Genomic DNA, 25533 nt, shown 5'->3' with positions numbered 1-25533 from the left:
GGTCTAGACCATAAGAAATTTTTTATTCTCATTTCCTGAATGTTTGAAACTTGAAATCATTTTTTAAGTTTCTATTCATTGTTCCCTTTGCTGTGAATTATACTTCTCCCAATTCTTTCCAAATCATGAAGGTATATTTGTGTGATGTGATCAGTGGTGTTCAATATGCTATAATTCTTTGTTGTGTAAGAGTCTGGTTGGTGTGTGTTGATGGTTATTGCTTTTACGTTTATTTATACATAAATAACTAGTTTCCCAATGGACTTGGAAACTAATATGCCATTTTAATTTGCTTCCTTGTCAATGAATGTTTTACTCTGTTATACTCATTGGTTTTATGATAAAAATTATATTTTATTATTGTTTGCATCCTCATTGATTATATGTCAGTAAGTATTTTCCCCAAGAGTGATAGGACCTACGGAAAAAATACTGTGACTCGAGGCCAGCCCGGTGGCATAGTGGTTAAGTTTGTGCACTCCACTTTGGTGGCTGCCTGGGGTTTGCAGTTTCAGATCCTGGGCATGGACCTGCGCACCACTCATCAAGCCATGCTGTGGGGGTGTCCCATGTACAAAATAGAGAAAGACTGGCATGGATGTTAGCTCAGCGACAGTCTTCTTCACACACACACACACGAAATACCACGGCTGGAAACATTTTGAACAATTTAAGATATGATTCTTCCATAAGTCAAAAATAGTTAGAACAAGTTGGCAGTTTTTTATTTGGGGACATAAAAATTATGTATATTTTATAGTTAAATGTTTATACTTTTAAAAACATGTTTCTTATTATTTAGAAAGTTTATTTTTTAATATTTGAATGGTTTCTCAATTGAAGTTATGCCCTGTTGCAAAGTATGTTCATCCCTCTGTGTAAACATTTTACATAAAAATAATTTGCTTATGATTGGAAAATTTAATTTATTGAAGCAGACACCTGAACTTTCTGTACATGCCAGGACAAGAGGAGTTTGGGAACTGGTTTCTTCTTTTACTCCTTTATGTGCTGGATGTTATATGCCAGTTTCTAAGATTTAATATTTTCAGTAGAGATTCTGACATATAGATCTTTAGTTCCTCTTTCATTTTAATTGACACACACTGGTACCTCAACTTTTTCACGTCCCAAATTTTTTAGGGAATTATAATTGTTACACAAAAGTTTGTTCCTCCTAGGCTACCATCTCTCCTTGCCAGTGAACCTTAGAATAATTACAAGATCCTCTTGGGTAAAAAGAACCCATTTAAATCACCTTTTAAAAATAAAAGCAATAACTGGGTTTTTTATTTGTCACAGTTAGTGAAACTTGTGTGATTTGTTATTGTAAAGTACTTGTATTTTTATTGAGCTAAATTATGTTTCCAGAACATTCTTTTTTTTCCCCTTTCTTGTTTTGGTGAGGAAAATTGGCCCTGAGCTAACATCTGTTGCCAATCCTCCTCTTTTTGCTCAAGGAAGATTGTTCCTGAGCTAAATCTGTGGCAGTCTTCCTCTATTTCGAATGTGGGACGTTGCCACAGCATGGCTTGATGAGCAATGCATAGGTCCGTACCCGGGATCCGAACCTGCAAATCCCGAGCCTCTGAAGCAGAGCACACAAGTTTAACCACTACGCCACCAGGCCAGCCCCCAGAATATTCTTACATTAACTTTTTACAGAGTCAGTATTCTAATAAGAAATGTAATAAGTTTCTCCCATCATCTTTACTGGTGTAGGACATTTGGCTACTCTCCAACAATCACATGGTTCTCTCCCTCGTTCTTTTTCCACCCCCACTGTGCTTTAATGACCCCAGCCCCCTGCCAAGAAGGGCCCAGAGGCCCCACTCTTCCCTGTCTGGGGGATTTGCCCACTCTGTTTCTGGCCTGCTAAGTGGCCTCATATGGGTGCCTCAGAGGGCCCAGGCCTGTGCTTGGCACCACGCAGGACACAGGGATGGACAAGGCACAGCGAGAACAGGTATCCCGCCAGGACCTTCAGGCCACCCTGGGAGCATGGGAGATGAGTGGCAGGCAGGAGGGCTATGCCATACTATGTGGTGACCACACTTTGGGGTCATGGTCACTCCTGAATCCAAACCCTTGGAGAAGGCGGCAAGCTTGGCTCAAATCCGTGACTTCTCATATGGGCAGCGAGGCCTGTGAAGCCAGGGCAAAGGTCCAGGGGGCTCCAGTGGCCTGAGGAGGCTGGGCTGGGGCCGCAGCAGTGCGTGCTATAACTGACAGTCCCTCCCAATAGGCACTGGCTCGCACATCATAAATGTTCGGTGCGGGGTTAAAGGTTGGATTGTGAGACAGGTTTATTTTTAAAAATTAATTTTGTAACAGGGAAAACGTGAACATAAAAGATGCTTCCTTAATAGCTACTTCTAAATATATGACAATATTTAAATGACCATTTTTATCCAAAAAACCAGTTATACATGTTTTTATTATTTTATTCATCTACGTACATGAAAGACAAATTGTGCTGATCTCCAGCTCATCAGCAGTTAGCCAATGTTTGAATGAACGTCTGTCACATATGTCTTTGAAAAGCTCACACCTCTGCCTCCGTAAATGATGTGAGCTCAGGCTGCCTCAGCGACGGAAATGGTGGGAACTGGTGGTCTGCACAGGAGGATTTTGCACAGGCACTTGAATGGCCTTACATTTGCACTTATTGACAACAGTTGAGGAAAACGTATGATGAGGTACCCTGCTCCATCTGAGCCTCGGTCGTCTCTCATCTTTTTCAGTGTGCCTTCAAGACAGCGTGCTGGCTTTCTGGAAACACGGAATGCAGGGTAAAAGCTTCAAATCAGATGAGGTAAGGTTTCTCAGATTACCTGCAGTGATTTCCACTAAAGATCGCAAATGTTGAAACGTTCATTTTGTGCATTTTCTCTCTGAAACCGCATTCCTATAATGCCATGAGCTGGTAGAGCAAAATGGCTATTTTCCCTCCAAATAATGTTCAGTTTTGTATTTATTGTTTAACTCTCAGTGGCCACAAGGAATTGTCAAACATGAGTTTATACAGTTGCAGTCCTCTAATCTGTAATTTGTAAATGTGGTTGCTAAGCTTACTAAACTCAATAAGACTTTTCCATAATCTATAAATGTGTAGCTTCTTTTTTAGTATTATATTTAATGTTCTGAATTAATATGTACTGGATTACAGGACTAGGGAAAAATCTACGAAAATCTACTCATTTAGTAAATATTAATTGAGTACCAACTACATACAAGATGCTATTATTACAGCACTGTAGGACACAGGGAAGTACAATTATAAATAACGTCTACCGTGTAGCATCTATGTCCCGACACTTCACAAACATGAGTTTATCTAAGGCTAATAATCCTGTGGGGTTAGGGACTATTCATATTCCCACTGTAACAGGCTCAGAGTGGTTAAGTAACTAGTAGCTAGTTATGTGGCAGAGGCTGGATTCGAAGGGTCTCCAAAAATCTCTTCCAACTGAGATAATGGATGCGTTTCACACAAGAGATGGACTTGGACTCCTGCTTGAGAGATGAGTCCTAATACAGTCAGGTGTCGCTTAACGCCGGGGATACGTTCTGAGAAATGCGTCATTAGGTGATTTTGTTGTTTTGTCAAGGTCATAGAGTGACTTCCACAAACCTAGATGGTGCAGCCTACCACACTGCAAGGCTCTATGGTGCTAATCTTAAGGGACTGTCATTGTATATGCTGTCCCTCATTGATCCAAACATCACTACACACACGTGGCTATAAGGACCATACTAACAGCCATTTCCCATTTGTGTGAGTACCTGAGTAATTATTGTACAGCAGGGCCTCACAAATTTGTGGATTTATTTTAAAAGCTTAAAATCTTCTATTTGAATTGCCTCTTGTTTTATCCACGCTCTTATTTATATGTAATTGAGTGTTTCCACCTCTTATCTGAATGCAGAATTAGAATGCTTCCAAGAGGAAATGACATAAATCAGCCGTCTTTGAATATCTCAGTTTATCTACTTACCGACACGTGTCACCAAATGACACCAGGTCTCTGCATTTAGTGAAGCCTACAGTCCTACTTAATGCCTTAAGATTAATTGTCCTTAGATGCTGTATTCATTGTGTCACTCCTGTGGTTAGAAAGCTATAGAGGATACCTGTTGTTCACTGTCTCAAGTACAGATTCTGTTTCCTATTTTTAACTCATCTTGCTTACCTCTTTCTTTCTGCTTATGTGGTTTTTTTTGAGGAAGATTAGCCCTGAGCTAACATCTGCTGCCAATCCTCCTCTTTTTGCTAAGGAAGACTGGCCCTGAGCTAACATCTGTGCCCATCTTCCTCTGCTTTATACGTGGGACGCCTACCACAGCATGGCTTGCCAAGCAGTGCCATGTCCGCACCCAGGATGCGACGGGCGAACCCCGGGCCACCGAAGTGGAACGTGTGCACTTAACCGCTGCACCACCCGGCTGGCCCTCTGCTTATGTTCTTATCCTTCAATTTGGGTCCAGCTCTAATATCATAAAGTAATATTCAGCCACTCCAGTCCACAATGATTGGAACATTTCTGAACTTAATACTCTGAAAATTAGCTCCACCTAATACAGCACCTAATTTATTTTCTGATTCAAGTTTATTAATTCTCTCTTCCCAGCTAGGCTGCAAATTTATTGATGGCAGACTATTTTTATACTTATTTTATATCCACGCTGTCATAGTTTGGGTTCCTCCAAAAGCTGACCTTTAAGACAAGGACTCAGGTGCCGGTAGTTTATTTTGGAGTAGATCCCAGAAGACAGGTGATGGAGTGAGGAATATAAGATGGGAAGAGGCAAAAAGCCAATAAAGATCATATTAATAAACTGCTTCCCACTATGGGCAACCAAGACTTAATCCCATAGGGACCACTGAGGAATGGTGTAGAACACACCTCAGAATTGACTCCTTTGAAGGTGGGGAGGCTGGTGTGTTTATACATCAACTGCTGTTGGGTAAGGGTTGCCCCAGTGTGTACACTCCCCACACTTTGAAATAGTACCTGCGCATGGCTGAGTACCTTCTTCTACAGCTTTGGAGAAAACAGCAGAGGAGCACCACAGATACACTAATGTAAGACACTGGCGTGAGGAAGTCCACCACGGCTCAGCCAACACTGGGTGGGCCTTGGGGCACCACCTTGAGCACCTGCACCCGGACATAAAGGAAGGAGCAGGGGCCCTGCAGTCCAGCAAAGCTGAATTCAAATCATGGGTCTATCAGTTGTATGACGTTCAGCAAGTTACTTAACCTCTGAGCCTTAGTTTTTCTTCAATAATATGGGAATTATAATAATATCGCAGAGTTCTAAGGGAAGTGCCTGGCCCATACCAGATGCTCCATAAATGTTGGTTTATTTCAGCTAATAGGTAGTCAAAAGAACTTACTGAAATTTCACTTGAGGAATTAAGTCTATCAAAAATTATTCTGTTTAATAATTTCTCACCTAAATGATTTTTAAATTATTTAAATAATATGAGGACTAAGATATTAACTGATAGGTATTTTCTTTCGTAGGTTACCCAGGAGATTTCAGATGAAACAAGAGTTTTCCGCTTACTAGGATCAGACAGGTAATAGTTTGGTGGTTTTACTTTAATTACCAAAGGAGTTCAGTGGTTGTGTTCTTAATTATACTGTCAGCCTGTGGCTGTGTTTCACACAAAACCCAGAGGGCTCAGCAACAGAGAGAAATTTCCCCATATCTTTATTGAAGGAATGATATTTTAATTAGTCGATGAAGCAATCTTTTGTCAGTGAGGATCGTGATTCTAGAGATGTTACATCAGCCAAGACAAAGGTGTTAACACATGCTGATGTCCCTGGGCCCGTAACATACTCCGTGCTCCTTTGTTTTCATCATTTCCTCCTTGCACGTTACCCTCTGTTAACCATTACTATATGAATCCAACAGAATATGCACCTCCTGACATTTGCTTTTGTATCCGAAGATATTCCACTCAGTGTCTGAGGTCAGTCTAAATTAGAAGGAATTATGTGGTCTCTGGTTAAAATGGAAGACAAGTTCCAAAACTGCACCATCTTGTGAAAAACATTTAGTAGCTTTTGTTCTCCAAAGTCTATAAAGTCTCCCTCTACAACTAATAAAATACCCATTCCTTCCTATTTTCCTGCCAAAAGTTGTTACTGCAGCAGAATTGGTATAGTAGTATGCATTCGTCCTGGGCAAGGATTGAGAAGCTCTAGTCACAGGAGCATTGCTTAAATATTAGACTTAAGGAAATGGGAGGAAATGGAGTTATGACTCCATAAAAATGTTAGAGAGACTCTGGTAGGGAGAAAAAGGATTTTTTTTAATGGCAACTACCTTAATGAGTAGAAGGTAAACCCACAGAGCATGCAACTTAGCAATTAGTCCTGTAAGACAGAGAGAGAGAAAGGTTTGAGGACCACCTGCTAGGTGAGTCCAGATTGGGAGGCTCTTTGCTTCCACAGGAAGGGCTGGCAAAAGAATTGTGGATCACCTGATGATGCTGGCACGAAGAGTGCCTGAAGGAGACCTGGTGTGGGAGAATTCTGCTGAACAGAGGGGCACCGAAGCCGCTTCTCCTCACTTCTCTCCTTCCACCCCTCCCCCCGGAATGTCCTCCTGCAACTATTCCCTTCTTTGTCTGTATTGTTTCTCCATTCTCTGTCACTATTTGTCCTAAAAAACTGCTTTCTTAGATCTTTGCCTTATTCTGGTTATCTTCTTACTTGGGCATCTCCTTGATTTTAAGATCCATATCTTAAGCAAAGTTTTTGTTTTGTCTTAACTTTTAAGGTGGTTTAAAAAATTGTATTGTTGTTTAAAGATAGATATTTGTGTCTAGGAAAAAAAACCTAAGTGTGTCAAAATATTAATAATGGTTAACTCTGGACAGTTGGATTATAGGTAATTTTATTTTCCCTGTAATGCATAATATAAAGTATATATTACTTTTTTATTGGTTTCATTATAAAAGTAATATGCTAGTTGTATAAACTTCATACACTAGAAAAACATAAAGTATTTATGCAATTTCCTCTTCTACACTTTTTTCTCTGCATAGGTATATTATTTTTTATTTTGTTTTAAATCCATCTTCCCCACAGTGTAAATCCTATGATATGGCACTTCATTGATTTTTCTTCTTATTGGTCCTTTGATTGAACTCCTTCTCTGCTCTTGTTCCCAAGACAAGAGAAACAGGCCCCGTTTCATGATTTTTTTAACTATTTATTTTCAAATACCTTGAAGAACAGTTTGGATGGTGTCTCTCTTCCACCTACTTCCTTTACTGTATATCCTAAAGCTTTATTATTCCTTTTGTTGTTGGCTTAAATGAGGAAGCAAATTTGTTTTTAGTTGGAATAAGATAATGAGACTATCCTGAAATGTTTTCAGTATTTTATATTCATAAATTCATCAATTTATTCAGTTTGTTTTTTAAACTATAAAGCCTAAAGCTGAATTTGTACTTCTGAGATCTTTATGTACTCTTAGGAGAACGTGGACGATGATGTTCTTTCCTGGTGAGATGTCAGTGTCTAAAGCGTATGCAGCCTCTGTCTTTATTCTTAAACAAGACTTTTGTTTTGGTTTAATTGCAGGGTTGTCGTTTTGGAAAGTAGGCCAACAGAAAATCCTACTGCACACAGCAACCTTTACATCTTGGCTGGACATGAAAATAGTTACTAAGCAACAGAAACTGATCTCAGATGACAGGAAAACGAACATATTCCATTGAAGGCAAAAATATCTTAAGGAAATTCAGTACAAACTACTTTATAATTTTCTTTAACTGTTATGGGTTATATCTCAGATGATCTGTACTTTAAGGTAGAATTCAATATTTTCTGTAGCTGGAAACAGCTCTTCTATCTCTTGCCACTGTGTGGTGGTTATATCAAGTTTGCTTAATAAAAGCTACCAGACAAATAGTTCTCTAGTTCCAGGAAACACAGTCTTTTTAAAAAATAATGTTTGTAACAAGGGTGCCATGATATTTTTAGATAACTCATGTGATTATCTTCAGACAGATAGAGTTAGTGATAGTTTTTTTCATTTTTTTTACCATGTTTTATTACTTCTTAATGAACATAATTTGATAAAGAAATTATCAAGTAAGCCTTTCACTTTTACATTGGCCATTCTGTATGTTTTTGTAAAATAGAATATTTAATCCTTATTTATTAATCTCTTGCTGGAGTGGTGTAATGTATCTAACTTTTAGTAAAGGAGGGTTACAGAGCAGCTTAAATTTTTTTATAATGTATAAAAATTGTGTTTACCTTTTAAGAGTAGTACTTGTGAGGTTCAATGCATACATGCAGTTGTGCTTAACGCAAGTATTTTGTACTACAATATCATCCAGAATTGCCTTAAAAGGGAGTTTTGTGTTTTCAACTACAGATAGTTGTATGGGGTCATACAGAAGATATTGAAATATTGAAATATAGTTAGAAGGAGTGTCTGTGTCTAGATGTGGCCACCATGTGTATGTATTCTTGACAAGCAGTATAGTATACCTGTGATTTTGTTTTACATTGGGGATAATGCATAAGAACTTAATCTTTATATATATTATCATCCCTAATGTAGGGAAAAGTGTTTAACTGCCTGTGATATGTATCTCACTTATCCTCTACCAGAGGGAACTGTGTGTCGTCTTGAGTTTTTCACATATGTAGGTATTCATTCTGAGTATGTTTAAGAAAAAAAAAAATCTTTAAATGAAATTGAATTCCTGATATGATAGTTTAAATAAGTATTATAAAAACCAGTATTCCAAAAATAAGAGAGGATAGGGCCTTTCTTGAGTTTGCTTCTCTTTTGCTGTTGTTAGTTTTCAAATTAGAATGTCCCCCGGTACCTGTTGTCTTAATGCCTTTGCTGAGAACAATTAGCATTGAGATGACAAGCCAGGATCAGCAGGAGCAGACTACGGATTTATTCTGAGCAGTTACTCGAGAGGAAAACGTATAACTATCTCATTCAGTCTTTAGCAGTTCTGTACAATAGGTATTATCATCTCCATTTTTCAGACAAGGAAATAAGGATTTAGCAAATTTAAGAGACTTACCCAATTCACACAGCAAGTTAGGGGTTGAGCCAGACCATGAGTCTTGTGACTCTGTTCTTTTCACTATGCAATATACAAACAATAAAATGTTATGCAAATGAAATATAAAGTTTTGTCTTTTAAAAATGCACGTATGATATGATTTCAGTAAGTGCGTGGCTGTTTATTTTGGGTCTATTAAATCATGCCTCTGGACTGAGGACACTGGATACCATAGATGACAGGAACCATACTCAAAACAGGAGATGCTTACGTACTGGATACAAAGACCAATATCCTCCTCTCACTGAATCCCGGCAGCCAGATCTTCCCCTCCCAGCAGTATCGGAAGAGTCATCTCTGTGCCATCCGGCCAGTACAAGTGGAAAGACCTAAAGAGAGCCTGACATCAGAGCCGTCCCAGCTAAACTGCCCAGCTAGATAACTGCACAGTGAAAACCGTAGTTGGCCTGCCCACCACCCCACGCATCCAGAGCACGGTTGGTGTTCTAGTCCTCTGCTATTAAAAATGACTAAACACCCAAGCGTTATCAAACATATGAGGAGAGCCTCTACCATGAAAGAGAAAACAGCTGGGAGGGAGCACTTAGGGCAGACAGGCTGTGCAGGATGAAGAAAAGGTCAAAAGAAAAATAGCTTCGGAAAGATGTTGAACTGTGATTGAGTAGGATACTGAAAAAAGAAGCTGTCAAACAACAAGAGCTCTTGGAAAATAATATGATAGCTGAATAATTCAGTAGAGGGTTTAGAATATAAAGATGAAGACATTTCTCAGAAAATAAAAAGAAACGGAAATATTGGAGGAAAAACGTTAAGAAAATTAACAGCCCAGGAGGCCCAGTATCCAATTTCCCAGAGTTCCAAAAAGAAAAAAGAGAAATCAGTAGAGGATTGCAAGAAATTTCTCCAGTCTGGAGACGTTCAGGTTTTAGATTGAAAGAACACAGTGGATGAAAAAGCCCATCCAAAGCACACGATGAAAGTTCAGGGTCAAAGAGGAGATCTGTTTCCAAAGAGAAACGGCCGGTCAAATACCAAGGAATAAGAATCAGAATGGCTTCGAATTTCGACAGAAGCAGTTACTGCCTTCAAAATTCTGAAAGAAATTTCCAACCTAAAGTTCTGGCTCCAAATAAACTGTTAATCAAACCTAAGGGTAAAATGAAAACAGTTTTAGTGGTACAAAGTCTCAAAAACTCTGCCTTCCATATAGCCTTTCTCAGGAAGCTAGAAGATGTGCATCCTAAAAATAAGGGCATAAACCAAGCAAAATGAAGACAGGATGCAGAAAATGGGATTCAGCAAAGAAGAGAGATGAAGGAAATCCCCAGATGATGGTGATGGGATCCCCAGGGATGATACCCCACCAGGCACAGAGGACATGTTGAAGGATATTAGAAGCTCCTAGAGAGACTTTTTCAGAAAGACTGAACTAATAAAATACCTGATGCATCTCAGTATCTTAAGAGTTAGACAACTAGCGAAGAATGAGAGGTTCCCCCTAAACCAGGCTAAGACATGAACACAGGAGATCATTTACTTTAAAGACCCCAGAAAATAGGATGGAGGGACTTGTGAGACTGAGATGGATGAGGCAGAAAGGTCAATATAAGGTCAGTAAAGGGTGCATCTTTGAGGCCTTTGCTGTGTATACAACGGCAGCTCAGTTCCACCAGTTCTTGTAAGAAGCTATGTGATAGCTCCCACAATTGTCTCCTGAAAGACAAGTGGCTGGAGCATTTATCCACGGCTCTCACTCCTCCTGGTTGAGTTGCTGCCAGGGGCATCATCTCCTGAAGGAGCAAGCTGCGCCTTGCACTGGGCCCAGGTAGACTCCTTAAGTGTCAGAGAAGGCCTGAGGCTGAAATCAGAAGTGTGTGCAGGGCTTGTTTCTCAGGGCCCCAGCGTTCAATCAGTGATGATATTTTTTCTAAGCAAAAACTTACCTAAAATTGAAATCAGACAAAAAACTGACAGTTATTAACTCCAGGAAGGCAAAATTTGTATAAAAAAGAAAAAGTATGACCAGTGGTTGAATGGCATAACCTTGGTAACAGTAAATATTAAAATCAAAATCGAAACATGATTATATGGGGACAGGACTTGGTGCTGTGGAGGTGAGGTAGAAAAGTCACCTCAATCCTCATCTTTCACAGTGGGAAACCAATGGATAATACCTAAAATTTTAAAATCAAGAAACAGCTTATTTAGTGACATGGAAATAAAATAATCTGCTAAAAGAAGGAAAAGTTGTTTTTGAGGTGAGAGAGGAGCCTGCTTTTTTGGTGACAAACTTTATAGGACTATTTGGTTATTTATGTGTGTGCCTACATTTGATTTTTTTTTTAATGTCAAAGAAAACTTTAAGGGGCTGGCCTGGTGGCACAGCAGTTAACTGCGTATGTTCTGCTTTGGCGGCCCTGCGTTCGCTGGGTTGGATCCCAGGTGCAGACATGGCGCCGCTTGGCAAGCCATGCTGTGGTGGACATATAAGGTAGAGGAAGATGGGCACGGTTGTTAGCTCAGGGCCAGCCTTCCTCAGCAAAAAGGAGGATTGGCAGCAGTTAGCTCAGAGCTAATCTTCCTCAAAAAAAAAAAAAGAAAGAAAAGAAAACTTAAAAGTAAAATCTTGAACCAGTGCTCCATGATAGCCAGTGAGCAAACACACAGAGCAAGTCCAGCTCCTTCCACCTGCCTCACGCAGAGTAGGCATCTGGTAAGTGGTAGAGCTGACATATGCATGATGTGGAAGGAGGTGTCGTAATCAGGGGAAGAAAACTGGGTTGAGTAAATTAGAAGGTCTTGTGAGAGAAAGCATTTTCATCAAACTCTTCTTGGCTAAGCCTCCTGTCCAGCCTTCCCTCCTGCCCCCCTCCCAGCCCCATGGAACACCGGCACATGATCATTCCAGCCTCACTGCTAGACTCACAACGGCTTCCCCACCCCGAAATTCTGATTTTTCACCAAAAATATAAATCCTTTACTTCACTCAAGGCACTCAGGTGAAGCTAAACTTTTACCTGACAGCTGTGACTGCTTCAGCCAGACCCCTGTCTGTGTTTCAGAATTTCTACCGCACGTATAGATTGTACGTCTCAATGTTAACACTCAGTTGTCACTTTCGAACCACACAGCACTTAGCCCTTAGCTCAGACAACTTACTGACCCATCTGGACCTCCGTCTCCTTATCTGTTGATAGGAAATAATGGCCACTTCATGTGGCTCTTAGGAGCATTAAGTGAGGTCATGTGCACTGAAGTTTATTTTCACCAGGAAGTTAATTGAGGGCATAAGGAGCACATTTTCATTCTTTAGTTGTTCCTGTCATTGTGTGTCACACGTTGGTAGACTTGTCAGGGGGATTTTTGTTTCTTTTTTGAGGAAGATTAGCCCTGAGCTAACTGCTGCCAATCCTCCTCTTTTTGCTGAGGAAGACTGGCCCTGAGCTAACATCCATGCCCATCTTCCTCTACTTTATACGTGGGACACCTACCACAGCATGGCTTTTGCCAAATGGTGCCATGTCCAAACCCGGCATCCGAACTAGTGACCCCGGGCCACTGAGAAGCGGAACGTGTGAACTTAACCACTGCACCACCAGGCCAGCCCCAGGGAACTTTTTTAATTCTGCTTTTTTCAAGTTTCTTATAAGCTTTTTCATTAGAGAAATAACCAATATCTTGTACCAATGGTCCAAGAAACTCTCCCATACCAACCCTAGCAAAAGGGATCATTTTAGGTTTTAATGAGAATTTCAGACTGTTCTTAATTCGTCTTTCTTAGGAAAAAAGCAGGAAACATTTGTTAAAAATCTGCTACATTGAGAGCCAGCCCTAATGGCCCAGTGGTTAAAGTTCAGCATGCTCCGCTTCAGCAGCCCAGGTTCAGTCCCCAGGCTCAGAACCACACCACTCGCTTGTCAGTAGCCATGCTGTGGTGGCGGCTCACATAGAAGAACTAGTAGGACCTCCAACTGGAATATACAACTATGTATTGGGGCTTTGGGGAGGTAAAAAAAAGAGAGAGAGAGGAAGATTGGCAACAGATGTTAACTCAGGGCAAATCTTTCCCAGCAAAAAAAAAAAAACCTACTGCATTGACATCAGGAATAAGTCCAATATTCTCACTCTCACCACTCGTTCATTGTCTTGGAGGTCCTAATCAGTTCAATAAACCAAGAAAACTAAGAAAAAGAAATAAAATTAAAGTAAAGGATTAAAAGATTTAGAAAGGAATAAAAATGCTATGGTTTGCAAATAAACGTTAGAAATCATAAGTGAATTTGGAAAAGCAGCTGGATGCACTGTCAACATAAAAAAGTTACATATACATAAACTTGCAATACACAAAATGAAATTTTAAAAGGATACCATTTGTAATATAGAAAACCATCAAATATCTAGGGAGAAATAAAATGACATGCAAGATCTCTGTATAAAACTACAAAACATTAATGAGAGAAGTTAAAGAAGTCCTGTTAATGAGTTAGGTTTGATATTGCAAACATGTCAGCTGATTTAAAGATTCTGTGTGACTACAGCAGGTATTTTATGGAAATTGACAAGTTGATTCTACAATTATATAAAATGCAAAGGGCCGGGAATACTCAAGGAAATCTTGAAGAAGAAAAACAAACCTGTGAGTCTTAGGCTGCCACATTCCTAGAGTTAGGATAAGGCTTCTCTAGCAGGTAAGATAGTGTGACATTGGCACAAAGATAGACGATGAAATACAGTCGAGTCCAGGAACAGACCCCCACTTGGTTACCTTGTGTAAGACAGGTGCACTGCAGTGGAGTGAAGGAAAGGATGGCTTCTCAATAAATTATATGGAAAACAATAATGGAAAAGCAAATTAATCTTGACAGCAACTTCACACAATAAACAAAAATACTAAATAGATTATAAAATATATAAAACTATAATGCTTTTAAAATAAAACATAATATCTTCATGAACTCAGAATAAGCAAAGATTTCCTAAATAATACATTAAGACTTTGACTTACAAGAAAAAGTTGATAAAATGGACTTAAAGATACTCTGTTCATCTAAGGGCATCTTTAAAAGAATGAAGAGGCAAGCAACAAAATGGAAAAGAGGCTTGCATTACATATATCCACAAAAGACCTACCCAGAAGATATAAAGAACTTCCACAAATCAATAACAAAAAGACAGACAACCCAACAGAAAAATGGTCAAAAGATTTTGAACAGGCATTCCACAAAAAGGTAACATCCAAGTAGTCAATAAATATGTGGAAATATATTCAACTTCCTTGGTTATCAGAGAAATGCATATTTAAAAAAAAACAATGCAGTAGTTTCACAGCCCCACCAAAATGGCTAAAATGAAAAAGACAAGATAAAAACAAATAGGTGAGATTGTGGAGAAACTGAGGCACTTACACATTGCTGGTGGGAATGTAAAATAGTACAACACTTTGGAAAACAGTTTGGCACTTTCTTAAAAATGTTAAACATGGATTTACCATATGACCCAGCAATTCTACTCCTAGGTATGTGCCCTAGAGGAACTATGTCCACACAAAGACTTGTACGCAAATGTCCATTGCAGCATTATTCACAATAGCCAAAAAGTGGAAGCAACCCAAATATCCACCAACCGGTAAGCAGATAATTAAGATGTGTCATATCCATGCAGTGGAATACTATTCAGCAATGAAAAGAACAAAGTACAGTACTGGTACATGCTGCCATGTGGATGAAAATCAAAAACATGTTAATGAAAGAAACCAATCACAAGAGATCACATATTGCAGTGATTCTGTTTATATGAAATGTCCGGAAAAGGTAAATCTGTAGAGACAAAAAGTACACAAGTGATCACAAGGGGCAACGCTTGAGAATTGAGTGACTGTAAATGGGCATGAGGTTTCTTTTTGAGATGATGGAAATGTTCTAAAATTAGATCATGATGATAGTTGCACAACTCTGTAAACTTACTAAAAATCGTTTATTTGCAAAATTTAAATGACTGCATTTTATGGTATGTAAAATATACCTCAATAAAGCTAAACAGAGAGAGAACATCCAAGGAGTCAATAAACACTTAAGATATTCAACTTCATCAGTTACCAGGGAAATACAAGTTAGGCAATAAAGCCACTACAAAGTGAAACCACAGTACAATGCGATTACACATCTGCCAGAATGACTGAAATGAAAGAGGAGACAGCGTGAAGTCCTGATGAGGATATGGAGCAACTGGAACTCTTACACACTGTTGGCAGGAATGTAAATTGATACAGTCACTTTGAGAAACTAAAGCTGAACACACACCTTGTAACCCAGCATTTCCCATCATAGGTCTACACCTAAAAGACATGTTCACTGAAAGACACACACAAGACTGTTCATAGCAGCATTGTTCATTCTTGCCAGAAACTGGAAACAACCCAAATGTCCATCTACAGTAGAAGGGATCAATAAGTCGTGGTATATTCACAACTCAAAATCAACAATCAAAAAGAACAGCAGAGCGATCAAAAAGAATGAACTTCTACTGACAACATGGATTTCAGTCCCTCCAAATATAAGGTTTTGTATAAGAATCCACACATTAAAAGTATACTGTATGATTTCACTTAAAAGAAGTTTGAAAGCAAGCACACTAATCTTTAGGATTAGAAATCAGGATGGTAGTGACCTCTGAGGAGGAGTGAGGGAATAATGATTGGGATGGGGCATGAGGGGGAGCTTTTAAGGGGCTGGGAACATTCCATCTTTCACTTCTGGGCAAGCTGTACACTCGTGACTGATGCATTTTTTCTGTGTACTTATACGTCAATAAAAGACCCTCATTAGATTCTGTGCCAAGACCCACACTGGGGAGACATTGACCCTATGATGTAGGCAGTGGGGTTCCTATTTTATAAATGAGAAGACCAGTGGTCAGTCATTGTCACGGACTGGGTTCTCTAGAAGCAAACATCAGATGGAAGTGAAGTGCAGGAGATCCATTTGGGGAAACAGCTGTGTGAAGAAGAAGAGGAAGTGAGCAGGAGTGAGCAGGGAGACAGCACAGATGTGACACCTGTGAAACGAGAAGGGGAGGGATGGGACTTGGTCGAGCCTCACACTGCAGCTCTGAGAACATCTTGGCAGGTAAATGGGGAGCCCCAGAGCAGAGACTGCCCACTGGAGGAGTCCCACATTGATAAGCAATGACTCCGCTCTCAAACCATCCAGAACTCAGTTGGTCATCAGCTGGGAGCAGCCTGGGGAGAGCCTGGCCAGGGTGGAGGCAAATGCTGAAGGCTAATGCATTTCCCACAGCAGGTCCCTCCCAAAGGGAGATCTGATGTCTACAACTGCCCCACACACGTTTAGTTGGAAAGCTGGGATGGATCCCGCGTCCATCTGTCTGTCTGAATTCAGACGGTCCTTTTATGACTGCTTAAATCAAAACCTATCAAATGTAGCGCAAACATCTAAGAAAACCATTAAACCAGTCCACGTCTCTAAAGGAAACATACAAAGTATTTGGAAATGTAAAGATAGGAGTAAAGGGCATTCCAGGCAGAGAAAATGTATCTGAAATAAACATTATTGGCAGTTAAGCTCCTGTATCAGGGTTCTTTGATGGCTCTTTGATTGTCATGGATTAAAGAAAAAGCTAAAGAACTGGGCTTGGAGAAGACCTAGGAACAGGAAGGAGCCAGCAGACAGTCTCTTTGAGCCCTAGGAGGAAAACACTCCAAAAGCCTTCTGCACTGCACTGTCATGCAAGACTCAGGTTCCTGGGGAAGAGGATCCACGTGGCCTAGGCTTGGTTAGCCCTTGGCCACGGAGGGTGAGGTACCTGGAGTGATGGTCCCACTGAGACAGAAACCCAAAGCAGAAGGAATGGGTGTTGGGCTTTTAACAAGGAGAAACGGATGCTGGGCTGGAAAAAGCAACAGATGTCGTGTATAGTTATAAACCACCACTTGGTGAAGCTTAAAAAACAACCACTCACCACATGTGAGTGAACTAGTTCATTAAATCATTATGATCTTCAACCACAAGTTCTTTCCTCAGTGATTTTGGTAAGTGTAAGATTTAGCACGCTCTAAATACCACATTTAATTTGGGGTATATGACTTCATCCTGGTAATGTTTCTCAAATCTAAATCTTCCTGGATTAGTTTCTTCACTGTGATTATCTCGCGATGGTGAGAAGACAGAGAATCCAGTGATGTGTATTGGTCACTGAGCACCTGCCAGAGCGCCCAGCCACTTGACACATAAATTCTCTGTTAAAGCACCGACTGTATCCAGCTTTCCAGTGTAAAATTATTTCTCACTTTATGTATCCTGAAAACCCGCAGTGGATACCACTGAAATTCCGTAAAGCCCAGTTCCAAAGTCTTCTTCAGGATCCCACAACCCTGTGCATCCATTAATAAAGCTTCTTTTACTACATAATAGGTAGGTATTTCTTTCTTTCTTAAGGATAAGGAACAATGACCCCATATTTTCCTCTGTAGGGGAGGAAGACATTTCCTCTACCCACTCTAGGTCCTTCTGGCCAGACTATGAATTAAATTCACATGAGACAGAATAACAATATAATTGGGGAGCGGCAGGGGGGACCCTGAAGCCTTGCCCCTGGGCTCAGCACTGGATGAGGTATTAGTATTCTGCCCACCCTGGGGGGAGTTTGCTCACACAGAAGTTGCTGAGCTACTGTGGGAAGGACGCATAATGACAAGGCTCATTGCAGCGTGAACAAAGGAGGGAGCTACATTGTGTGTTATAAGTGCTTCGGGTCAACTCAGAAATCCTGACAACCACCCTGTGCGTTAGGGAGTATGAGCGAAACAGTCAGGAGCAAAGGTCCTAGAGTCTGCCTGCCCACGCCCCACTCCCCGCCTCACAGCTCCCGAGCTTCATGTCCCCAGACAAGTGACCGACCCAGTCTAAAACACACTGTCCTCAGCTGAAACTGCAGGAGAGGAGTGGTGCCCATCTCCTAGGGTTGTTGTGAGGCTTGTGTATAAAATGTTCTCAGCATGATGCCCGCGACGAAGTAGGCACTAGGTACACAGCCATTGTTGTTTAGGCAATAGTAATTATCTCACACGAGATCAAACACCAGTCAGAAGGTAGAAACCCTGTCTTCGGCTCCAAATCCAGGCTCTTTTTCCTACCACGTGTTACTCTACTGAGTGTTTATTGCTGCCTTCAATGATTAACGTCCCACGGGACTGCTTGTGTTATCCAAGGACACTGAAGCATTCTAATTATGCAGAGCTGAAAAGAAAAGATTGCCACACATGGAGAATCCTCATGCTGTTTCACTGCTCTTTGCACTGGCTTGAGAAGAAAAGTCCATGGATCAGACCATGCCTCAGCTTCCCAAAAACTATACTTTCCAGAAGTTACAATTCTTTGATATCAAAAGCAATTGCAGTCCTGCCACTGAAAGGACTGCCTGTGATTTGACAGGACAGAGGCCACAGCATCTTCTCTGTTTGGTGCTAAACGGTGGCATCAGGTTTTTGCCTCCCCTTCAAAGTTCTTCTCAAATATTTTGCTCCAGCTTCCTCCAAACAAAACAACTAATGCAGCTGCAAGTCACGCTGGCTTTCTGGGTCACTGCCCCTTAGTCGTGCACAACTGTGCGCTCGTCCCTACTCCAAGCACCACTGCGCCTGGCCCTGTGCCAGCCTCCCTGGGTACTGAACCTCGCGGAGTCCATAAAGTTAATTTTCCAGACTCACTTTAGCCTGGTATGAACTCCAGACAAGGTAGCTCTGGAGAAATTCACGTTGACTTCCCCACCTCATTTAAAAATAAATTTTTTGAATTTTCGAAAAGAAACATGCACCAACATACACCATGTTCTGAGCCATAAAACAAATCTCAAAACATTTGAAAGAATTTAAATCATACAAAAGGATTTCTCTGAACACAATGGAATTAAACTAGAAATCGAGAACAGAAAGATATCTGGAAAATCCCCAAACAGTTGGAAATTAAACAACACACTTCAAAATAACCCATGGCTCAAATTGGAAGTCACAAGGGAAATTAGAAAATATTTTGAGTTGAATGGCAATGAAAATACAACATACTAAGATTTCTGGTATGCATTTAAAGTGGTGTTTAGAGGAAAATTTATGGTATTAAAGGCTTATATTAGAAAAGAAGAAAGATCTAAAATTAATGGTCTAAGCTTCCATCTTGAAAAACTAGAAAAACAGCTAAAAGTAAAGCAAGCAGAAGGAAGAAAACAATAAAGGGGTGAAATCAATGAAATTGAAAAACAGAAAAACTACAGAGGAAATCAATTAAATCAAAGCTGTTTCTTTTAAAAAAAACCAATAAAACTTGTAAGCCTTAGTCAAACTGATAAGGAAAAAGAAGGAAAAAAAACTTAAACTACGAACAATCAAGAATGACATAAGGAACACCACCATGTACTCTATAGACATTAAAAGGGTCATAAGGTAATATTATATATAAAAAACTTTATGCCCATAAACTTAAATATGTAGGTGAAATAGACAAATTCCTTGGAAGACACAAACTCCCAAAGCTCACTTAAGAAGAAATAGATATTCTAATAGTCCTGTATTTTACTAAAGAAATAGAATTTTTAATTAAAAACAGTGGAACAACGAAAACTCCAAGCTCAGGTGGCTTTACTGGCAAATTCTACCAAACATTTAAGGAACAGATAATACCAATTTAATGTAAACTTCTCCAGAAAATAGAAGAGAAGGAAACACTTCTTAACTCATTTCATGAGATCAGCATTACCCTGATACCAAAACTAGACCAAGACATTACAAGAAAATTATAGATCAATATCTCTCAGAAACATTAATGTAAAAATCCTCAATAAAATATTACTAATCAACTCCAGTAATGTGTCAAAATGATAGAACATCATAACCAAGTTGGTTTTAGCCCAGGAATGCAAGGTTGGTTCATCATTTTCAAATCAATCTATGTAATTCACTAGACCAACAGACTAAATAAGAAAAATCTAAGATAATCTCAATAGATAGAGAAAAGCACTTGACAAAATTCAACATCCATTCATTATTTTTAAAAAACACCTCTCAGCAGTTGGAATTAAAGAGAACTTTCTCAGTCTAATGAAGGGCTTCTGTGTTAGTTCTATTGCTGCATAACAAGTAACGCCAAAACACAAACATCAAATATTTATTATCCCACAGTTTCTGGAGGTTGGGAATCCAAGCATGACTTAGCTAGGTGCGTCTGAATCAAGTCTCTCACAAGATTGAACTTGTGTTGACAGTTGGGGCTACAGCCTCATTTGAAGGCTCACTGGAGTGGGGGCGATGTGGAGAGATCTACTTCCAAGCTCACTACATGGTTGTTGGCAGGATTCAGCTCCTTACAGAATATGGGACTGAGTGCCCAAGTTCTTCTTGGCTGTTGGCCTCCTCAGTCCTCGCCATAGGGCGGCTCACAACATGGCATCTGGATTCCCTCAGAGGAAGTGAGCAAGCGAGTACAAGAGAGGACCCAAGGTGGTAATCACAGTCTCTTTGTAACATGATATCAGCAGCGATATTCCATTACTTTTGCCATGTTGTTCCTTAGAAACAAGTCACTAGGTCAAGTCTACACTTAAGGGCGTGAATCCCAGGAGGCAGGGATCGTAAGGACCGTCCTAGAGGCTGCCCACCACAGCATCTACAGCGATCTAGCCAGCGTCCTACCTAGTGGTGCAAGCCCGAATGCTTCCTTTCTCAGACCAGTGATAAAGACGTCTGCTCTCACCACTCCTGTCTGATAGCACACTGCAGTATGAGAAAAAGCACAAAGACACACTAGTTAGGAAGAACTAAAACTGTCCCTGTTTGCAGATGGCATGATTGTGTACATAGAAAACCCCAAGGAATTTACAAAAACCATCTAGATCTTATAAGTGAGAAAACATCCGGGTGGCAAATGAGCATATGAAAAACTGTTCAACATTAGTCATCTGGGAAATGCAAATTAAAACCACAAGAGGGCCCGCCCATGGCCGAATGGTTAAGTCCATGTGCTCCACTTGGGCGGCCCAGGGTTTTGCTGGTTCCAGTCCTGGGCGCATCAGACCTAGGCTGCTTGTCAGGCCAGGCTGAGGCGGCGTCCCACATAGCAGAACTAGAAGGATCTACAACTAGAATATACAGCTATGTACCAGGGGGCTTTGGGGAGGAGAAGAAAAAGAAAAAAAAAAAGAAGACTGGCAGTAGACGTTAGCTCAGGGCCAATCTTTAAGAAAAAATAAAAATAAAAAAAATATAACCACAAGAGGCAATTATCCATCTATCAAAATGGCTAAAATCAAAAGAACTGAATGCAAAGTGCTGGAAAAGGTGCAGAGTAACTGGAACATTGCTGGTAGGAATGTAAAATGGTAAACATTGGAGAATATATTGGCAGTTACTTACAATAACACGTCCTGGCCATACGACCCAGCAGTATCCCTGTAAGTATTACTTTCCTAAGAGAGATGAAAACATATGTTCACCAGAAAGACCATGCATGCATGTTTACAGTGGCTTGGTTTATAATCAGCAAAACCAGAAACAACTCAAATGTTCTTCAACTGGGAATGAATGAACAAACTATGGTTTATTCATACAGTGGAATATTACTCAGTAATAAAAAGGAATGAACTACTGATAAATGCCAACAACGCAGATGAATCTCAAATGCATTACGTTAAGTGAAAGAAGCTTAGCCTCAAAAGGCCACATAATGTATAATTCCACCTATATGACATTCTGGAAAAGGCAAAACTACAGAGACAGAAAACACATGAGTGGTTGCCATTTGCAAACAATTTCTGGGAGGTTCACAGGTCACCTCTGGCCCACCCCTGGACGCCATCTATGTGCTACTGTATTTTCAAGGGGCACCAATCCCGCTCCTCCCAGCTCCAGCTCCTTCCTAGGCCCTATCCAGATTTACACTCAGGGCCATGCTGCTTGGCACTGGATTGGTCCCTGTTTCACAGAGAGAATGTTCACTTCTCTCCTCAGGTATTGCTCTCAGGGCAAACACCGGCCTCAGTGCTGGGCAGACGGAATGGGATGAATGATAAAGTTGCGGGAGTCTGCCCAGTGGCAAATGCCCTCATTTCACGATTTCCCCAGGTCCTTTAACCTCCCCACTGTGCTCAGGCCTGAGAGAGCAGGAGTCTTGGGAGAAGGGTGGGAATAAGGAACCTACAACAGGGCGGGAAGGCCCCCCCAGCCCAGAGCTAGAGGCGGAACGTGTGACTTTAACCCATCTCAGTCTTGATGCCTTCCTCTTCGTCTTTGCCCAGCTCCCTTCTCTCATTCATTCATTCCTCATTCACTCCTTCGTTGACTGGAGGCTACCGCGCTGACCAGGACAGACACAGAAGCTGCCCTGTGTAGCCGAGAACGCGGGGCGTATCCGGCGGCCGGCGCAGACCTCCTGGGGGCGGGGCGAGCGCGGTCCTCCCCGCGGCCCCGCCGCAGCTGCTCCGACGCCCCCTCCCGCGGACGCCAGCCGAGGGGCTTCCCGGGTGGGCGGGCGGCCGGCCTGGAGGCCGGGGCGGGGCTGCGGGGCCGGCGGAGGCGGGGGCGGCGGCAGAGAGGTCCCGGCCCAGAGCCCCGAGCGGCAGGTGCACCTGCGCCCCGCGGGCCCCGCTCCCCCTTCCCTCCCCTCCCCACTCATTCTCCCCCCTCCTCGTCCTCCTCCCCCTCCGCTCCCCTTCTCTTCCTCCCTCCCGTCCACACTCATTCTCCCCTCTCCTAGTCCCCCCTTCCCCTCCCCTCCTTTCCCCTCTGCCCCCCTCCCTCCCCACTCCTCTCTCCCCCTCCCCCTTCTCCCCTCCCCCGCCCCTGGGAGCCCGGGCGTCCTCCTGCCGGAGGGAAATGAGACCCAAAATGGGAACCGGGGAAGCCCTGGGCCTTGGCAGTCCTGCAGCGGATCGGGTGAACTACGACGTTGGAAGACGGATCGCCTTACACCTCCGTGCGCTGCAGGACGCGGTTACATTTTAACTCGCTGGTCTGGAACGCGATTGAACTGGGCGAGGAGGGCGCCGCCCGGGGCTGGCGTCCTGGGTCTCGAGCCGAGGCCTGGAGGACGCGGGGGAGCCCTGAGCCTGCAACAGGTGTCCCCGGTCTCCTCTAGGCTCCGTTCACGCCAATATTTTATAGGCGACATTTTCAAACTATGTGAGGATCCATTTTAAGAAGATTTATTCCTCTGTGATGGAGAAGTATGAAAAAATTGGGAAAATTGGCGAAGGATCCTATGGAGTGGTTTTCAAATGCAGAAACAGGGACACGGGTCAGATTGTGGCCATCAAGAGGTTTCTGGAATCAGAAGATGACCCTGTCATAAAGAAAATCGCCCTTCGAGAAATCCGCATGCTCAAGGTAATGGATTCTTTACAGTGAATTTTCAGGGACTAGAAAATCACAGTGAGTCGTGCTATATTAAATAAGTGCCTTGACCTGTGGTTACATCTCCTTCCTGCACGGATTTCGTCCTCAGTGACACAAATGGGACAACTGTGCACAAGTCGCCAGTTATGTAATGAACTAGAGACGTCAGTGCCGGAAGGAAGGTGTGTTCACTTTCAGAGATGCTGTGGGATATTTCATTTCTCTTCCCCATAGCTGCTTCCCCGTGTGACCTGTAGATCTGGTTCTTCGGGAGCCATGGACTTTGATAGTAGGGAACTTCTGCAGCTGGAGTCTGCTAGCATTCATGACATTTAAACTCTAGGTCATCTTCAGCTGATATTCTCCGTCCCTTAAGAGAATTAGTCGTGCGCCTGTTTTCAAACTGCGAGGAAGCTGACAGGTTTTCACTACACCTCACATTTATCTACTGCTGAGCATCATAGTGTCCTGTCTCTAGAAGAAGGATTCTTCTTAAAGGAGTGAAACGATCACTTCAAAACCGTTCATTAGTCAACCCTAGGAGACCTTGATATGGGGTGGGGACAGTTGTTTGTTACAAGCTGAAAGCATTTTTTCCTGTAATGGGAAGAGGCTTCTTTTCTGAATTTCTGTGAAGATGAAACCCCAATCGCAAGGCAGAGTGTGCCATGCCATGAACGCAGTGGGGGTGACCTTGGTTTCAGATGGTGAGGGCCTCCATGTGCAGCTAACCGTGTGACCAAGTGTCCGGGAAGACCACCCCACTGGGAGGGGTGGGGCTCATGGGGTCTCTCTCCCTCTTGCTTCTCCCACCTCCCAGCCTCTCGAGGAGTCTTCTTTTCCCCAGGAATTGCGTGTGTGGGGTTATCTCTGGATGAGGACCCTGAGTGGGAAGCAGCAGGCTTTGGGTAAATTAAATGGGCAGATCACAGGACCCCTTTCCCTGTTCTTTATACCAGCAAGCTCTCACCTGTTGTGAGAAGACGCTTCCAAGCCCTTGCCCCCCAAAGGGCGAGACCAGCAGTCTTGGCCCACCCCGTGACCTGGCCCCTCTGCCCTCCCCAGTCCTCACAGGGTCAGTTCTCAGGGTTGCTCCTGGGCTGATGGGCATTTTCCCTTTCTCTGGCTTTCCCGAGAGGAGAAGGCGGTAACTGTACTTCAGGGGTTCATTTATTCCAAAGAAAAGACAGTCTGTTCCTAGCAGAGAGGCAGTCTGGCCCCGATTCTGAAGGTGGCCTGTGGACACCTCTCTCTGCCTCCCCCAGCCTTCAGCGATGCGGTGTTTCCAGGTGCAGCTCCCTGAATTAACTGAGTTCCTCCGGGATGGGCACCTCGCCCCTGTATCTCTGGGTCAACTGCTTGGCATGTAGCAGGCTCCAGTAAATGTTATTGTTGGATTAAAAAGAACATGAACAAGATAAGCTCTTAGGAAGGGTAGGTGTTGCCAATCAACAGGGAAGTCAGATGTGTTCTCTGGAACAAGTGAATGTGGATGTGCTGTAAAGGGTCGAGTTGTGGTCACAGGAGCCTGACTCCAGAGCACACAGCACCCCAGTCCCCAGAGATGAGTGCACACAGGCAGACCCCCCATCTCTAGGAGGTGTTGGCCCTAGACTCTCGGTACCTTCTGTCTCTTTAAGCCCTAACTTTCCAGAATTCTGTAATATTCCTCACACAAAATGAGTAGTTAAATATTTGCTGAATTAATGAATTGAGGGTTTGTTAAATGAAGTCATATTTTCGGCATTTGTTTCTTCAGTAAATATTTGTGGAGCCCCATTGTGCCTAAAACAATGTTTATACGAAGTTATACACTCTGTCTTTCAGACGCCTTAACTTCTGGAAGGGAAGTCAGGTGAATTTCCCCTCGGCCCTCACTCCCAACAGACTGGGTGCCTAATGGGCAGGGCCTAGGTTGTTCACCTTGTCCCCATGCCAGGCAAGAACCCGCTAAATAAAGCGTTTGGAGGCACATTTGGACTCAACTTTGCAAAGTTTCGGGAGGCATGGAACGCGAGAGAAGGCAGTCAGGGCAGATGGTCCCTTCTGGGAAAAGG

At 42.2% G+C, this 25533-nt stretch overlaps 2 protein-coding genes and 1 long non-coding RNA gene across 5 annotated transcripts in view; 2 read left to right on the top strand and 1 right to left on the bottom strand.

Moving 5' to 3' along the window:
• MAP4K5 (mitogen-activated protein kinase kinase kinase kinase 5) overlaps nucleotides 1-9220 on the top strand; it is a 104116-nt gene extending 94896 nt beyond the window's left edge. Inside the window, exons 29-31 of the mRNA XM_070588811.1 lie at nucleotides 2745-2815; nucleotides 5531-5586; nucleotides 7607-9220. Coding sequence (XP_070444912.1) covers nucleotides 2745-2815; nucleotides 5531-5586; nucleotides 7607-7694 — 215 coding nt within the window. The 3' untranslated portion in view covers nucleotides 7695-9220. The remainder of the gene's footprint in view (nucleotides 1-2744; nucleotides 2816-5530; nucleotides 5587-7606) is intronic.
• Nucleotides 9221-13733: 4513 nt separating this feature from the next.
• Nucleotides 13734-22014, bottom strand: LOC139078195 (uncharacterized). Of its 2 annotated transcripts, none has more exons than XR_011531040.1 (3): nucleotides 21500-22014; nucleotides 20780-20860; nucleotides 13734-13865 (listed from the first exon to the last, which is right to left on the bottom strand). It is a non-coding gene; the product is annotated as an uncharacterized lncRNA (long non-coding RNA). The 2 variants fall into 2 exon arrangements; XR_011531041.1 differs by lacking the exon at nucleotides 13734-13865 and adding an exon at nucleotides 20519-20655.
• A 622-nt stretch (nucleotides 22015-22636) lies between these two features.
• CDKL1 (cyclin dependent kinase like 1) overlaps nucleotides 22637-25533 on the top strand; it is a 56302-nt gene continuing 53405 nt past the window's right edge. Inside the window, exon 1 of one of the 2 annotated variants that reach the window (XM_008532576.2) lies at nucleotides 22637-23467. In XM_008532576.2, the coding sequence (XP_008530798.2) occupies nucleotides 23300-23467 (168 nt within the window). In that variant the 5' untranslated portion in view covers nucleotides 22637-23299. The remainder of the gene's footprint in view (nucleotides 23468-25533) is intronic. The other variant, XM_008532575.2, reaches the window with a different exon arrangement.

The sequence above is a fragment of the Equus przewalskii genome, chromosome 1 (genome assembly GCF_037783145.1).
Source record: "Equus przewalskii isolate Varuska chromosome 1, EquPr2, whole genome shotgun sequence".
NCBI lineage: Eukaryota > Metazoa > Chordata > Mammalia > Perissodactyla > Equidae > Equus > Equus przewalskii.
This window is presented reverse-complemented; position numbering and strand designations above follow the sequence as displayed.